Genomic DNA, 14,230 nt, shown 5'->3' with positions numbered 1-14,230 from the left:
AACATCTAAGCTCACACACGCTGCTTCTCTGAGCAACCAAATGCCCATCTCCCCCTTTCCCGAACCAAAGCATTGGCCCCTTTTGGGAGGCATGCCTCCTCATTTTTCTATTTTTCAAAGGAGATATTAGTTTGCGTTGAGGTTCTGGTGGCTTTGAATCCCTTGTAGAATGAGCACAGATGCTGTGGAGCACCCCACACATCTATTCCCCTCAATTCTAGGTGTCCAAAGACCACCTCTTTCCCACTCCTCCCTCTGACCTATGGCCCTCCTGGCCTCCTTGTCCCTCCTTGTCCAGCTCTACCACAAACCTAAAACCAAAGCCCAGGCTCTCCCTCAATCTGCCTCCCTCCAAGGCTGTCCAGTATTGTGCCAAAAAGGGGGTAGGGTCTTGGAGGAAGGAAAACCCAGGTCTCAGGGGGACCCCAAACACTGTCTCCTCTGTGCTCTTGTAGGATGATGCTCATACCAGTGACAAGACTTCCAGCAAGGCTGGGCCCTGCCCCTCCCCAACTGCACAAGGGGCATAAGCAGCTTTAACTAATAAATGTGGCAGGAGACCAAGAGGTTAAGAACAGCCCCAAACTTCAGGTCCCTGAGGAAGTAACATCCTCTTCTCTGGGTGGGCCTGGTCTAAGAGCTTTGTTGGAAATAAACCAAAATGGAAAAAATAAATTAGGATCTGGTTAATGTTCTGGATTGAAAGGAAAACTTGGGGAAGTGGGGGTGATGACATGGTAAGACAGAGTGGTTCCAGATCTTTCAGGGCATGTTGCAGTGAGGCCGAGAACTACATATTCTGCAGTTTGCTAAGGAAAGAACAGTGTGAGCTGTTTTAAGGTCCCCATCTGGAGAAACCAGCATGCTACAAAGGATGGTTACTGGAGTCTAGAGCAGTGTGATGAGAAGGGCCAAGGACAGCTAGGGTACACCTCTCCTTAGGACAGGATGGAGATCCAGCCTCTGGGTTAAATGCAGCCTCCTTACGGATACCTTTAGACCTTACGTCATCAGATAATTTAAGTGGGGTCAGTGGCTTCCAGAACACTGGATCTACATAAAGGTGAGGGAAAGAAGAATACAGAAGTAAGTAAGGGCTTTAAATAATCAACACAATTGAAGAAAAGGGCACAAACTAAAGGTACCCCATTGACTGGAGGGGGTATAAGTCATAGCTAGTCTCCAGTTCGCCCCTAAAATTCTCCCACCAAACTGCCCCCCCACCCCCCCATGACTAAAGCACAAGCCACAGGAAAGTTTAGAAACCATTCCTTTCTTTATTAAACATAGCTTGCAAGTGATAAATATTACAAAGTTTTTTTTCTTTTAATCCTTTCTCCAAAAATTAGCTTATTATTTGAATCTGTCACTGCTGAAATGCTCAGCAGCATCTGAAACAGATGGGAGTGTATTTGCCTTTTTGAAAACCAGTTTCTATTGGTCTTAGTTTTTTCATTTTAATTCCCAAACACAATGCAGAAAATTTGTTTTTTGTTTTTTGTTTTTTTTAAAAAAGGAAACTTAAAGAGTTGTGCAAAAGGGTCTTGTTCCCTCCCACCCACCCCACTCAGAGAAGACCATTCCCCATCCCACCTCCCTGCTCCCCACCCCACCACCAATCTATCCTTCCACCTTCACCAGGGCTTCACCCACCATCCTATACCCTCTCCAGGCTTTACCAGCCAAGACCTAGAGTGTGGGAGTACTCAGCCCAGGCTGTGGGGAAATTGGGCCCCTGAAGGAGACAGCTGTTCAGACAGCTGCCTTTAGGGGGTTCAGATGAGATCTGAGGGAAGGAGACAAGATGTAGACTATATCTGAACTCTCCTACCAAGAAGTGAGTAAAGTTCTGCATCCTGTAGCTCACAAAGGGTGTGAGTGACCACCAACCTGGGGTATTCAATGGTCAACCACCCTTGAGGGCAGCTGCTTGTGAGGTGGGGCTTGGGGCCTGGTTCCTGCCCTTGGATTATTAGAGACATGAGGGCAAAGATGTCACAGGTTTAACTGATGTCCTAAACATCACTCTGCTGCCTTTCCTAAACCAAAAGGAACAGTAGGGGCCTGGCAGCTCTCCAAGGGTACTGGTCACACATTTACCCACTTCAACACTAGTCACTTTGGTTTCCTCCATGGGTTTTCAGCCCAACACTTTCCTCACCTCAAGTTGTTTTGTAGGTGGGGAAGGAAGCATTTTAAACTTGGTGGCCAGATGTTCTCCCCCTGTCTGCCATCACTTCACAAATAAGAAAACTGAGACCCAGAAAATTAACTCTACCAAAGGTCACATAGCAAGTTAGTAGGAAAGCTTGGGACTAAACCCCAGGTCTCCAGACTGTGCCACCACCCACCTCCCTTTGTGTCGTGGTTCTCTTTACTCTCCACAGTCCGGACTAAGCCTTAGCTTTTGCAGTAACCCAACCTCACCCCAATTTACAAAGATGGATATGGCTCTCCCTAGGGGAGACTTTCTTAGGATGACTTGTTAAAATCATTTCTATCATCCCATGACAAACCACCCTCAAAGGCCCATGAAACTAGCTTCTTTTTTGGGGTTGGAGGAAATCCCTTGCATAAGAAAGCTTGACACTGAATTTTGTTATATAGGTATATTGTATATATGCTGATGCAATCAGAGGAAAAAAAACAGTGCAAATACAATTACAATTCATAATAATACTTGGTTTCAATGCCCCCGGGAACTGCCCCATTCCTCGGCTACCTCCCAACCCCCAGCACTTCCCCACAGTATCAACCTAATGCTGGGGGGTAGGGAGGGTGGGCAGGTTAGGGTAGGGAGTGGGCTCTGCCAAGGCAGTGCTGGTGACCCGGAGGGACTACTCCAGGGTGGGGAGGCAAGGCACAAATTAGGGGTGGGTGGTGGGGGAGGTGGCATCTCTAAGGAGGGATGGGGTTGGGGCAGCTGCCAGTCTCAGTGTGCTGGGCCCGGCCCACTCCCCTACCCACCCTCCACAGCCCTGCCTCCCTACCCCCGCCCCTTCCCCAGAAACCCTTTTGCACGGATCATACACAAACGGGCACATTACAAAATGACATAACACAGTTTCACAATATCCATGGCTAGGGCTTTTTTTTCTCTTTTTCAGTTTTTTTTTTTTTTTTCTACACAATGTACAATTCCTTTTAAATGGATCAAGAAATAGCTTATATACATGAATGAGTCCTTGTTATAACATCTCGGCAGCAAATATCATAAGCTAATGAAGGTCTTGTTGGAGGGGAAGGGAGCCTAGGACTGGGGTGTGGGGTGTGGATAGAAGGTTATGCCTTCTGGAGAAGTGGGGAGAAAAGGGAGTGGTTGGGGAAAAGGAACAAAAGTAAAATATCAAGAAGCATCTTTACAAAGCAGTTCTATAGCTAATTCCTTTTAAAGGGGAAAGGAAAGGTAACCAAAGCAGGAAAACATTTATCTCTGTGTCTTAAAAAAAAAATTGTCTACCATACATACATCCAAAAAATGTGGAAAAAGTACTTATTCCAGGGATGAAAGAAGTCCAGATGCTGTGGTCAAATGACAAAAAAAAAGAAAAAGAAAAAAAAAGACAAATAAGGACCTCTGTCCCTCAGTTTTACCCAAGCCTTACTGCTTATCCACCCATATCAGGCTTCTAGAGAGTAAGCCACTGTCCATAAACTACTACTACTTTTAAAGCCTCTGGGGATGGAGGAAGCCAGGCAAAACTGGTGGGATCCTCACTCTAGTATCACCCTGAGCTTCAATGCTCCAGGGGTAAAATAACTCTGAACAGAGGGTCTTTCCTCTTATCTTTAGGGCATGAGGTTTAGTGTCTATGGGGCCCAAGGCCTGGGGATGGACAGCAACAATAGACTTGGAGGGACACAAGGCAATCAGTGGTGAAAAAGTAGAGAAATGAGGAAAACAGAAGGACGGGGGAGACGGAGGAAAGGGAGGAGGTGGAAGGCTAATACTTTACCATGATTAGGGGAACCTCACCCCTGTCACTAATCCCTGGGAAGGGTATGAAAATGGGGAGAAGAGAGGGTAAGAAATCAAACCTCAGCGATTGAGCAAAGGGTCACGGAGCTATACTAGTCAACAAGCAGCCTCTGTGTAACTGACCCTGAGGGGATAAAAACAGGGAAGACTCCATCCTCTCCCCTATCGCCTCGGCACCTTGGCAGGCACTCGACTACAGGCTTTCCTTCCCCATCATCCCCCATTCTCGACACATATTACTTCCAAACCCCATTCAAAGGTGGCCTGGCTCCCAGGGAAGGGACTCAGCTCAGGGCAGGGACACCCCCCAGCCAGACGGTATTGCACATTCTCTGTTCCTTACTTTTAATCTCAATTGACAAACTTGGGTACCTCGTACCTCTGAGCACCTCTGAGCTGGGGGAGGGGAGACATAACAGAAATGGCACTTCATCATGGGGGCTGGGGGGGAAGAAGCTAGACAGACATGCCACAAGGCAAGATGACTTGCAGGGAAAATATTTTTTAAAAAGCTTCCAATTTTGTGGAAGAGGGAAAAGCAAAACCAAACGATTTATCCAGTGCTTTCAAAGCACAGAGGGCAAAGGAGAGATGTAAGAATATATCTTTATATATATATATATATAATTTTAAAATAATCCCAGACCCAGTTCCACTAACCCCCCTCCCTCTCCCACCACTTACAGTCAGGGGTTCCACATTCCCCAGAAAAATACTCGAAACGACCCCATCACTACCTGTTACTAGCGTCTAGCTTCCAGATCATTTCACCACTGGGGGAGCCCAGACACAGGCTGCATCTCTGCTCCTTTATTAAGTGCTCAATGAATTTGGGGGAAGGGAGGAAAGAAAAAAAGCCAGGAAGGCCCGTAGGGCCAGTATAATCACCCACAGTGGCTCTGGAGTATGGGGAGTAGAGGCCAGTGTGGGGGGAACTGAGCCTGATTCCAGCTCCTTCTCCCATCCCCTCCCCAAACTTTATGGGGAGGATGTGCAGTTTGTGTGTGTGTTAATTTTAAAAGTGCCTTCTTACTTTAAAAAATTATTTAATTTTAAAAATAAAAGTGGGGAACTTCCCCAGGTTACTTTCAAGGGTAAAATGTTAAACTCCACTCTTCATACCTCTTTGCTGAGAGTATCCCTTCCTTGAACTCTGGCAGCTTCTATGGCTGGAGAGGCAGGTGGGCATACACTATGAGGAGAGCAGAAACCTCTACCTTTAAGGGGCTTCCCTTACCTCAAAAACAGCCTGGTCCCCTCCCCCTTCCCCCACAGTATGGGCAAATGGGATGCTAATCTCCCCAATCCCCAGAACAGCAACATTGCACAATTCAATTCATTCTCTACATTAGTAGCACTTAAGAAAAAAATAAAAACAAACAAAAAAGCAAAATTTATAGAATTCTGGGGAGAAAAAAGACAACATCTACTTGTATAGCACAAGTCCAGGATTGGTTTTGACATGAATTGTCTGGCTTTGAGCAGTTGGCTCTGCAGTTAGTGCAGGAGGGTCAGGGCAGCGCTCCAATCTGTTAGGTGCCCTCACCCTCATCTCCTGGCGCTCAGAAGGTAAAGAGACAAATGGGAAAGTCGCAACTGTTGGGAGGGAAACCCCTCTTTCTTTCTTCCTCTATTTCCTCCCTTTGACATTTCACTCACTCATGTCCATCCAATGTCCAGGACACCCAGCAAAGTCAGGCTAGGAATAGCCACTCTTCTATATTACAGATGGGGCTGTGGTTACCAAGGGCAGATTAAGATATAAAAAAAAGAAAAGAAAAGAGACAGGGATGGGGGAGAATTTTACAAAGAAAATAAGATGAAATAATTTGGGGCTAGTTGGCCTGGAATAGACTTCTGTGTCTCCACTGGGGTCAGGAGACCAATCTCATTCCCCCAGCATCCAGAAGGCCAGGACCTGGTCTCAGTCCTCCCTGGCTCAACATTATGCTCATTGTCACGCCCCTTTCTCCCCCTTCTTTATGGGTCAATTCTAGGGTGGTTAAGTTTTAAAGCTTCTCCTTCCAGGCTCTTTCCCCTCATTCTTAGAGCCCAACTTCAATACTCAACACTGCCTCCAGAACTGTGCAGCTCAGAGACACCCCAGAGTGGGTGTGCTATTCCTCCTTGTTTGATGCCACCACCTCCCCCTGACCCTGGGGTTAAGTGCATTAAAAACTTCTGCCCCTAACACTCCCAGTCATGTCCTACTTGGCAGTTGGGGACCCTACTGCAATGCTCCTATCACTTAACTGAATATCATTTGTGTTTACCAAAAAAAAAAAAAAAAAAAAAAAAAAAAAAGACGAAAGTGAAAAAAAAAATATTGGGGGGAAAATATAAAGGTTTAACCGTCCACTGAACAAAGGGACGACACACAACATCATTAAAAATGATAATAATAATTAAAGCATAAAAACAAACTTTAGAAACACACATCAGAGGGCTTGGATTTCTCCCCAGGACCTCATTCTGACCTCTATCAGAGGCAAAGATCCACCTCACTGTTTTAGAAAACTGAAGAGAGAAAGTGGCAGAAGAACAGATCGCAGCAGTGTGAAATAAAGGGGAGGTGGTGGGGCAGGGCGTGTGTTTTCTTGTTGATTTCTACTGTTTGTCTTCTGTTTTTCTGTTTTGTTTTCCGTGTATGGTAGGCACCAGTACAGGCACTGCATGCGACGGAAGTTGGGGGCAATGGGAGAGGAGAGGAGTAAAGGATACAAGGTTGGGGCAGTACAAGTGGAACAGGCGTTATTTCTGTCCACTGATGGACTGCGATATAGACCGGGGAGGGATCATGTCTAAAAGGTATTCCCGCTGTCGGTCTGCCAGACTGGGGGCTTTGTGTCCTCCAATACCAGTGTTCAAGTATGCAATGTTGACACCTAGACCCAGGAGACAAAAGTGGAGCGCAGGTATTAAAAGAGGAAATAACACCTTCTTCCACACTACCCTGGGGCTGCAGTGGTGGAGATGCAGAGGAAACATTAGAAGTTGTCTACATCTTTGCAGACTCAGTTAAGCTTTATTTCAGTAGAAACTACCCACCCTGCTCCCAAGCTTTAGGAGAGGTCTTCCCAAAACTTCAATCCTACCAGGAATAATAAACAGTCCTGATGGTACAGAAGAGTCAAAGAAAACAGTGTTGAGAGGAAAATAATCAAGACAAAGAGGGAATTACTGTATCTGCTTTGGTTTTGGGCCTGCTGACTGTAAAGAAGCATCCCTGGGTCATTCAAACTGGATCAGGACAGTTAACCCTGCTATTCTGGCCAAAAGAGATCAATAACCACATGCCCACTAAGAGGGCACACTAGACAGGACTGTGTCATTTTCACCACTAAAACCCTAGTGTACTGTGCCTAGCATGTAATATGGATTTAGCAAACCTTTGCCAAATAACAAGAGTGAAGGGAGTAGGGCCTAAAGAAAGAGCAGAAAACAAAAGAAAGAACAATTCACCTAAAGGGGCTGCTAAAGAATTGCATACTAATTAGTCAATCCTTGAGAAAAGTTCTCAGATCAACCCTTCTTACCTGGCATACCAAGGAGGCCACCTGGCACAGACAGCTGGGGTGCCTGTGCAAAGTTGGAAAGCATGGAACGGGCAGACGTGGGTATACCACGCTGGAGACTGCTTTGGGGCTGTGGAGCCTGCAATGAGGAGGAGACAAGCGATCATAACTTTACCATGATGGAAGGTGTAAGGGGGAGGTAAGGATATGGGAGTACAGAAGAGCAGTATGATTTTCTGCAGAAGAAAGGACAAATTGAGATAAATGGCTGACAAAACCTCAAGAGAAATCCTCACCTGTCGAAGTGTATGATGTCTCATAATGGTCTCTTGTTTACTGACACTGGACACAGCTGGAGCCGTAGTGGGGGAGAGTGCTGCCTGCTGCTGTAATCGCTGTTCAATTTCCTGTTGGGAGTCATCAGGTCAAGTTGGGCAGGACAGCACCCAATTTCCTAACCAGAAAACCTAGAGGTCTTCTTATCTCTAATGTTGCCAGCTAGTTGGAGGGATACGGAAAAGGCAAAAGAGTTTGGTGGGGTAGGTGAACTAAGATCTCTGGGTACAAGTAACCTACACACTTCAATGATTAGGAATCCCTCTCTCCAAGAAAGCTGGCTCTCAGAAGTTGGCTGGAGAGATCTGGGTGTTGGCGATGAGCTGACTAATGTAATTAATTAAGGCTGATGAGTTACTAAGTTTTATTTTTTGACTCCTGTCTACCCATTTTCCAGGAGACCCATGATGGTACCCAAAGGGGTCTGATGGGTGGTGGGGTGGAAAAGAATCTGAGCTTCCCAACACATCTTCCCCACTCCAAGATATTCTCATTCTATTAATACTATATGAGAGTTCACACACTCTAGCAACCACTAATCTTCATTGGGCTACTTTATAATCTACCCTTTCCTTTGTCATTTCTTTGTCAAATATGGACTGCAGATAATTACTTCTCTCAAAGAGATTTCTAGTACAAATATAAATCCCTCTCACCAAAATCCATTTGTTTAAGGAAGTGAAATCAAGAATAGAGGAATTATTTAGTACTACCAGGGAAAGCCAAGAGTCTCAAGCCTTTTGTCCCTTTCCCTTAAGCTCAGCCATATGTCATTATGCTCTTACCCAATCAGAAACAGTCAAATGGAAATGGGAAAGGCAGAATGGTAAGAAGAAAAAAAAGGGAACCCAGACCTCTAGGTTCTAGGAACTTAGATTCAAAAACCTAGATCACCTGGACTGTGGGGATCACAGAGACAACTCCTCTAAACTAGAAAGAACTGTCTTTTGGGAAAACCAAACCTGGGCAGGTGGCTGGTGAGAAGTAGTCAGAATTCTTACCTGTTCCTGCTGTAGAGCTTTAACAAAAGCATTTTTCAGTCGGTTGGTGTGTTCTGCCTTTAGAGCCTTCTTCTGGTTGGAGGTCATACATTGCTCACATAGAATCTTACCATTCTTTTCTTGCTTCCAGTGAGGGGTGAAATCTGTGCGGCACTGGGCACAAACAAAGGGTTCAACCCGCAGAAGTGAGGCACAGCTTTTCCCTAGATGCCAACAAAAAGAATAATCAGTGGTTTCACATTTCCTCTGTATCTCCTCTGTTTCTTTTCATCAGATGATCTTTTTCCAGGAGTTTCCTCTGCTGAATTAAGAAAGAGCCTCTATAATTTATAAAATACTTTTATTTCATTTGATCGCAACAACATCACTTTAGGGAATTAGACAGTACCATCCCCATTTACAAATGAGGAAACTAAGTCTAAGAAACATAGCTCCAAAAGACAAAGCTGGGACAAGAACACAAGTTTTCTGATTTCCTGTTACACCACACTGAGAAGAAAATGTGTGTCAATTCAGTCAAAGGGCTCCACCTAATTCAGCCAGTACTTTTGCTTCTTAGCATCTCTTTACCTCAGACTACACTTATCTCTATCACATACATTCATAACTTTTACCTATCAGTGTCTGAATTATTCACTTTGTGATCTATTTATAGCCAATACTGAGCCCTTTAGGCACTTTCCTCAGGTGTTCCCCTAAGTCCTTATGTTTAGAAATTCAGGCTTAATAACTTTTGTTAGAATAGACTGTGTGATGTTATTAATACTTTATAGTTCAGCGTTGGCTTACAGCTTTTACGTGGTCCTAGTTATCTTTATCAGTTTATTTTCTCAACTAAAAGCACTCAAACAGCAGGGACTGAATATAATAATGTAAGCACAATGCCACATAAACACTAACATTAAAAATAAGTGTTCTAGTCTTCAAATTATGCATGCATCATGCTAGGCACATTTAAAAGAGCTAACGATATACTGCAAAAAACAGACAAGATATACAAAATACACAACAAAAATATTAAGTCTAAGATACACAGATACACAAAAAGCTTTTTGATACGCTGCTCCTAAACAGTCTCCGAATCAGAGACAGGAGGTGGTTTGGCAATAGTAAAGAGAGATTATTTAATATTACACAGTACCATGTGATACTCTGCCCATATCAATCAGGTTTGGCAACTTCTTGTTTAGATAAAAAGACTGACCAACAAACAGCCTTACCTTGGCTGTCGATGACACTCTGTACGACTTCTTCCAAGCCTACCATGTAGATGAACTCACTATTGGCTGCACTAGGCAGGAAATGAAGCAAGGGAGCAGGTGGTTTAGGGGGTGGAATCTCCAGGAGTGTCTTTTCCAGCTGTTTGCGAAGAGCCAATTTGGCTGCAGCCTGTGAGTTGGCAGCATCAGTCATGGCGCTGGGGCTAGGAAGTGGTGAGGACACCCTGTTCACGGTCCCTGGCTGAATATGGGAGGCAAGGTTCATATAGATGGCAGAGGATGTTGTACGCTGACAGGGAACAGAAGAACTTGACTGCTGAAATAGATTGAGTATAGGGGTCAGTGATGGTATGTGGGAGAAAGAACCAATTCTTACTTTCGTGGCAGAGAACACTATCTGATCCTAGTCTGAACTACTTAGCTTCCCCCAAGCTCCGAAAAAGACAGGAGGCATCCAACTTCTCCACTGATAAAGGACTCTGGCATGTAAGAAAGGAGAATGATAGTGGATACGAACTAAAACTGCTGAGAGAGAGACTTCTCTGGTGGCACAGTGGTTAAGACTCCGCGCTCCCAATGCAGGGGGCCCCGGTTCAATCCCTGGTCAGGGAACTAGATCCCACATGCATGCAGCAACTAAGGAGCCTGCCTGCTGCAACTAAGACCCAGTGCAACCAAATAAATAAATAAAAATAAAACTGCTAAGAGAAAAGTAAAGATTTGGGATGCTTTGTCATACATCCTTTATGCTTCTTATTCCTTAGATCCCTCTATCTCTTTCTTCTAGGCAGGTTTTAGCTTACTGCTGCTCTGCTGCATGTAACACTTCTCTACTACTAAATAATTCCTCAGTGTTTCCACTTTGGGGGCCACTGTCAACCCACCAAAATTACCTTTGTTGTCCTAGAGTTTCTCAGTGTCCCAAAACTTAAAATCTATGGTCATTTCAACTGGAAAAGCAAATAAAAGATTTCTCTGTTTCCCCATAAGGGCTCCCTCTTACCGGTTGGTAATTGATGGCAGGATTCATATTGGGTGTTGTGGTGCGTACAAGGCCAGGCTTAGGTGGGCCCCGCTGACCCTGTAGCTGGGCTGGGTTTGGCGCAATCACACGTTGAGACATTAACATGTGTGGGAGGGTGGTATTGGTCGCTGAACGAATAACACTGTGACCCTGAAGGGGAAGAAGAGGAAAAGATATAGTCATAGCGGTAAAACGCTTCACAAAATGCCAAAGAGAAAACACTGCCTATATAATACATAGTTAAGTGGAAACACAGAAACATAGTCAGACTTGGTAATTTTGTCTAAGGATCTATGGGGATAAATCTACCATCACTATAAAACCTGATTAGTGGTTAGGAATTCCCTGGCTTCTTTGGTATAAACTATTTAACCCTCTATGGAAAAGGGCTAAGCTGGAAACCTCTGGAGAAGAAAGACTACGATGGGAAGATTAGTTATTCATCCTTCTACTGCAGACTAAATCATGCAATTAAGGACTAACAGGACTATCTATGGTAATAACACCTCTATCAAGGCCAGGTTCTTCTATGATCTTACAAAAGCCTCAAAACAGAGATAGGATAACAGGGCCCCCTGAAACTAAGATCACACTATGGGTCACATACCTGCAATGTCCTCAAATTCTGTTCAACCCCTTGGGCCCCAGGCCGGGATGGAAGCTTGGAGAGGCCTTGCTGTCCCACATGGGCAGGAGATGGCTGAACAATAGATGCTGCATTCTGTACAACTGGAGTCTGGGAGAGAGAAGAGAAAATGGAACAGTGGAAAAGGCTAATAATCAGAGGCAGAAATCTTGTACACTTCTAGACTTTCAAAACTCCTTGTCAGTCTGAAGCTCCTATTGACCAGGAGGGAAAATAAGAAAAACAGAATCACTGTTTTCTTGATTAAGGCCCAAGATTTAAAAAAATCACTATTCCTAGAGACTAAAAACCATGGAACCAGAGAAGAATGAGCCACCCAGCTGAATCTACCTGGGGTAGCCCATTCTCAAACCAGTTTTTCTTTGCTTTCTGCTAGTCCCTTACTTCTCAGGCACAATACCTTCTGGACGACATTCTCTTTCTGTAGCTGACTCTGTCTCAGTTTCTTTAACAGCACCAGTCGGGCTTCTTCCAATCTCAGCTCATCTCTCAGCTGCTTGATGAGCTGCTGCCGTTCCTCAATGCCTTTCCCCTGAGGAAACATGGAGACTATCAGCTATGGTAGCAGTTACTCAGAGTCCCTTCCTGCAAGATGATCTCTTCTTTTAGGTCCCAAACCTCCACCTTCCACAAGAAGCACAAGGGGCAATGGAACTGTTATCTTTATGTCCCTAGCACAGTCTGGCACAGTGCCTGGTATTCAGTAGGTACTCAAAAACTGCTTACAGAATGAAAGAAGAGACCACATATAAATGCTAATTAACCAGATTCCTGGCAAAATAGAAGAACAGCCAAAGGGAGATATTGCTTTCCTTTAAAATAATGTTTCTCAATCTTTTAAAGCCATGTTTCCTCTAGAAATACATGGAAACTTAGGAATTCCTCCATATTCCGAGACCCAGGATAGAGTATAGAATTTATCCTTCTAGCTAAGAGTTTACTTTACATGACTTGAATTATGAAGTTTTCATTTTCCAAAGAAATTATATTGAATATGCATTTTCAAACTCTCTTCTCCACTTTGATTCTAATAGTTCCCTCTAAAAGGGCACACCCTTGAGGTTGAGAATCACATATGAAGAGTTTCATCAATGGGTAGTTTTTAGATCCAAAAAGTAAACACTAAAAAACCAGAAATGGGACTCTCAGGGAATTAAAGAGAATAGTAGAAGCAAGAAATGAATCTTTCTTTTCTTTACCTTAAACATCTCTAGGTTGGCTGCTTTGAGTCTTTCTTCCATTCGGGAGCTGGAACGGGGACTGGAAGCCTCATTATCAGACAAAACAATGATGTCTGGGGAGGGAGTAAGCCTTCCTCGGTCTGGCTCACTAGACAAGAGAAGAAAAATTAAGGTGCTTCCAACAGTGAAAGTTCATAGAAAAGTTCAGAAAACTTTTCTACACTGACCAAAGAAATCCAAGGGAACTTAAGTCTGTCCTGATTCACCCAGGGAAAGACAGAGACATCCAAATCAAAGGATAAAATAGACACCAAGATGTAAGTGACGACAAAACCTCAGCAAAAGTATTTTTCCTATCTAAATTCCTTACAGAAGATGCAGACAGAAAGACACTGACTGGCTTTAGGAATGGGAAAAAGAGATGAGTGTTTTTATCACACTGATTTTAATCAAAATTCCAAATGTTTTCCTTATATCTCAGTCTCCTTTTGGGTTGTCTTGTTAGTTAGAGAGAAGGTCAAGAAGGAAATGGTTAGCTTCACAGGGGAAGAAAGACAAAGGCAGTAGAGCCTATTGTCCACCCCAGATACAGATGACACACTGCTAAGGAGGCAACCCATGATACTGATAACATGGTCCTGCCTATCTGATGATTTACAAAAAAGGAGGTTACATGACAACTCCTTTGACAGTCTATCCTGTCAAGAGTTAAGGCCAAAAGAAGGTACTGTTGTCAATGGCTTGAGAGAATGAACAGTGCTAAGTATAAATGTCTACAGCCTTCTGGAGGACTGAAACTCCAGAAGTAAATACATGGGACTTGCATCTACCTGCAAGTTCTACTTAGCATCTTCCCTCAGAAAGAAACTGTCTAGAAATGACTTTGAAATCTAAATCTTCCACACGGGCTATGCCTTATGGCCAATCCTATTTATTAGACAACTCTGGTTTTGGTCTTCCTGCAGCAAGCCTTAAGAGCATCTTGTCCCTCTAAAATCATGAGAAATGGCACTCACTGCATAAGACCTGGATAACAAGAATCCTGCAAATTCTAATTGCCATAGGTTCCCAAGTCAGCAGCCATATCCTCTAACTCTCCTCTGATTTCTTAACTCAGAGTTATCTTCGCTGACCCTACTTCTTTGAGATTTATAGTGTAGTCAGGAGTATGTAGGTCTAAAACAATGTGTTCTTAGATCTTATTTAAACAGGTAACTCAAACCTTTTATAACCACAGATCTTTTTTTTTTTTTTTTTTTTTTTTGGCTGTCCGCGGGCCTCTCACTGTTGTGGCCTCTCCCGTTGCGGAGCAAAGGCTCCGGACGCGC

The 14,230-nt window shown here is 44.0% G+C and overlaps 1 protein-coding gene across 1 annotated transcript in view; it reads right to left on the bottom strand.

Annotated features, from left to right (window-relative positions):
• Window positions 1-1,257: 1,257 nt before the first annotated feature.
• The window catches only part of GATAD2B (GATA zinc finger domain containing 2B), an 86,549-nt gene continuing 73,576 nt past the window's right edge, over window positions 1,258-14,230 (bottom strand). Inside the window, exons 3-11 of the mRNA XM_007458035.1 lie at window positions 12,921-13,050; window positions 12,122-12,253; window positions 11,683-11,811; window positions 11,055-11,225; window positions 10,052-10,367; window positions 8,832-9,034; window positions 7,791-7,901; window positions 7,516-7,633; window positions 1,258-6,864 (exon numbers count right to left, since the gene is read on the bottom strand). Of these exons, the coding sequence (XP_007458097.1) occupies window positions 6,731-6,864; window positions 7,516-7,633; window positions 7,791-7,901; window positions 8,832-9,034; window positions 10,052-10,367; window positions 11,055-11,225; window positions 11,683-11,811; window positions 12,122-12,253; window positions 12,921-13,050 (1,444 nt within the window). The 3' untranslated portion in view covers window positions 1,258-6,730. The remainder of the gene's footprint in view (window positions 6,865-7,515; window positions 7,634-7,790; window positions 7,902-8,831; window positions 9,035-10,051; window positions 10,368-11,054; window positions 11,226-11,682; window positions 11,812-12,121; window positions 12,254-12,920; window positions 13,051-14,230) is intronic.

The sequence above is a fragment of the Lipotes vexillifer genome, unplaced genomic scaffold (genome assembly GCF_000442215.2).
Source record: "Lipotes vexillifer unplaced genomic scaffold, Lipotes_vexillifer_v1.1 scaffold238, whole genome shotgun sequence".
Lineage (NCBI taxonomy): Eukaryota > Metazoa > Chordata > Mammalia > Artiodactyla > Lipotidae > Lipotes > Lipotes vexillifer.
The sequence above is the reverse complement of the archived record's forward strand: the minus strand, read 5'-3'. Positions and strand labels throughout refer to the sequence as shown.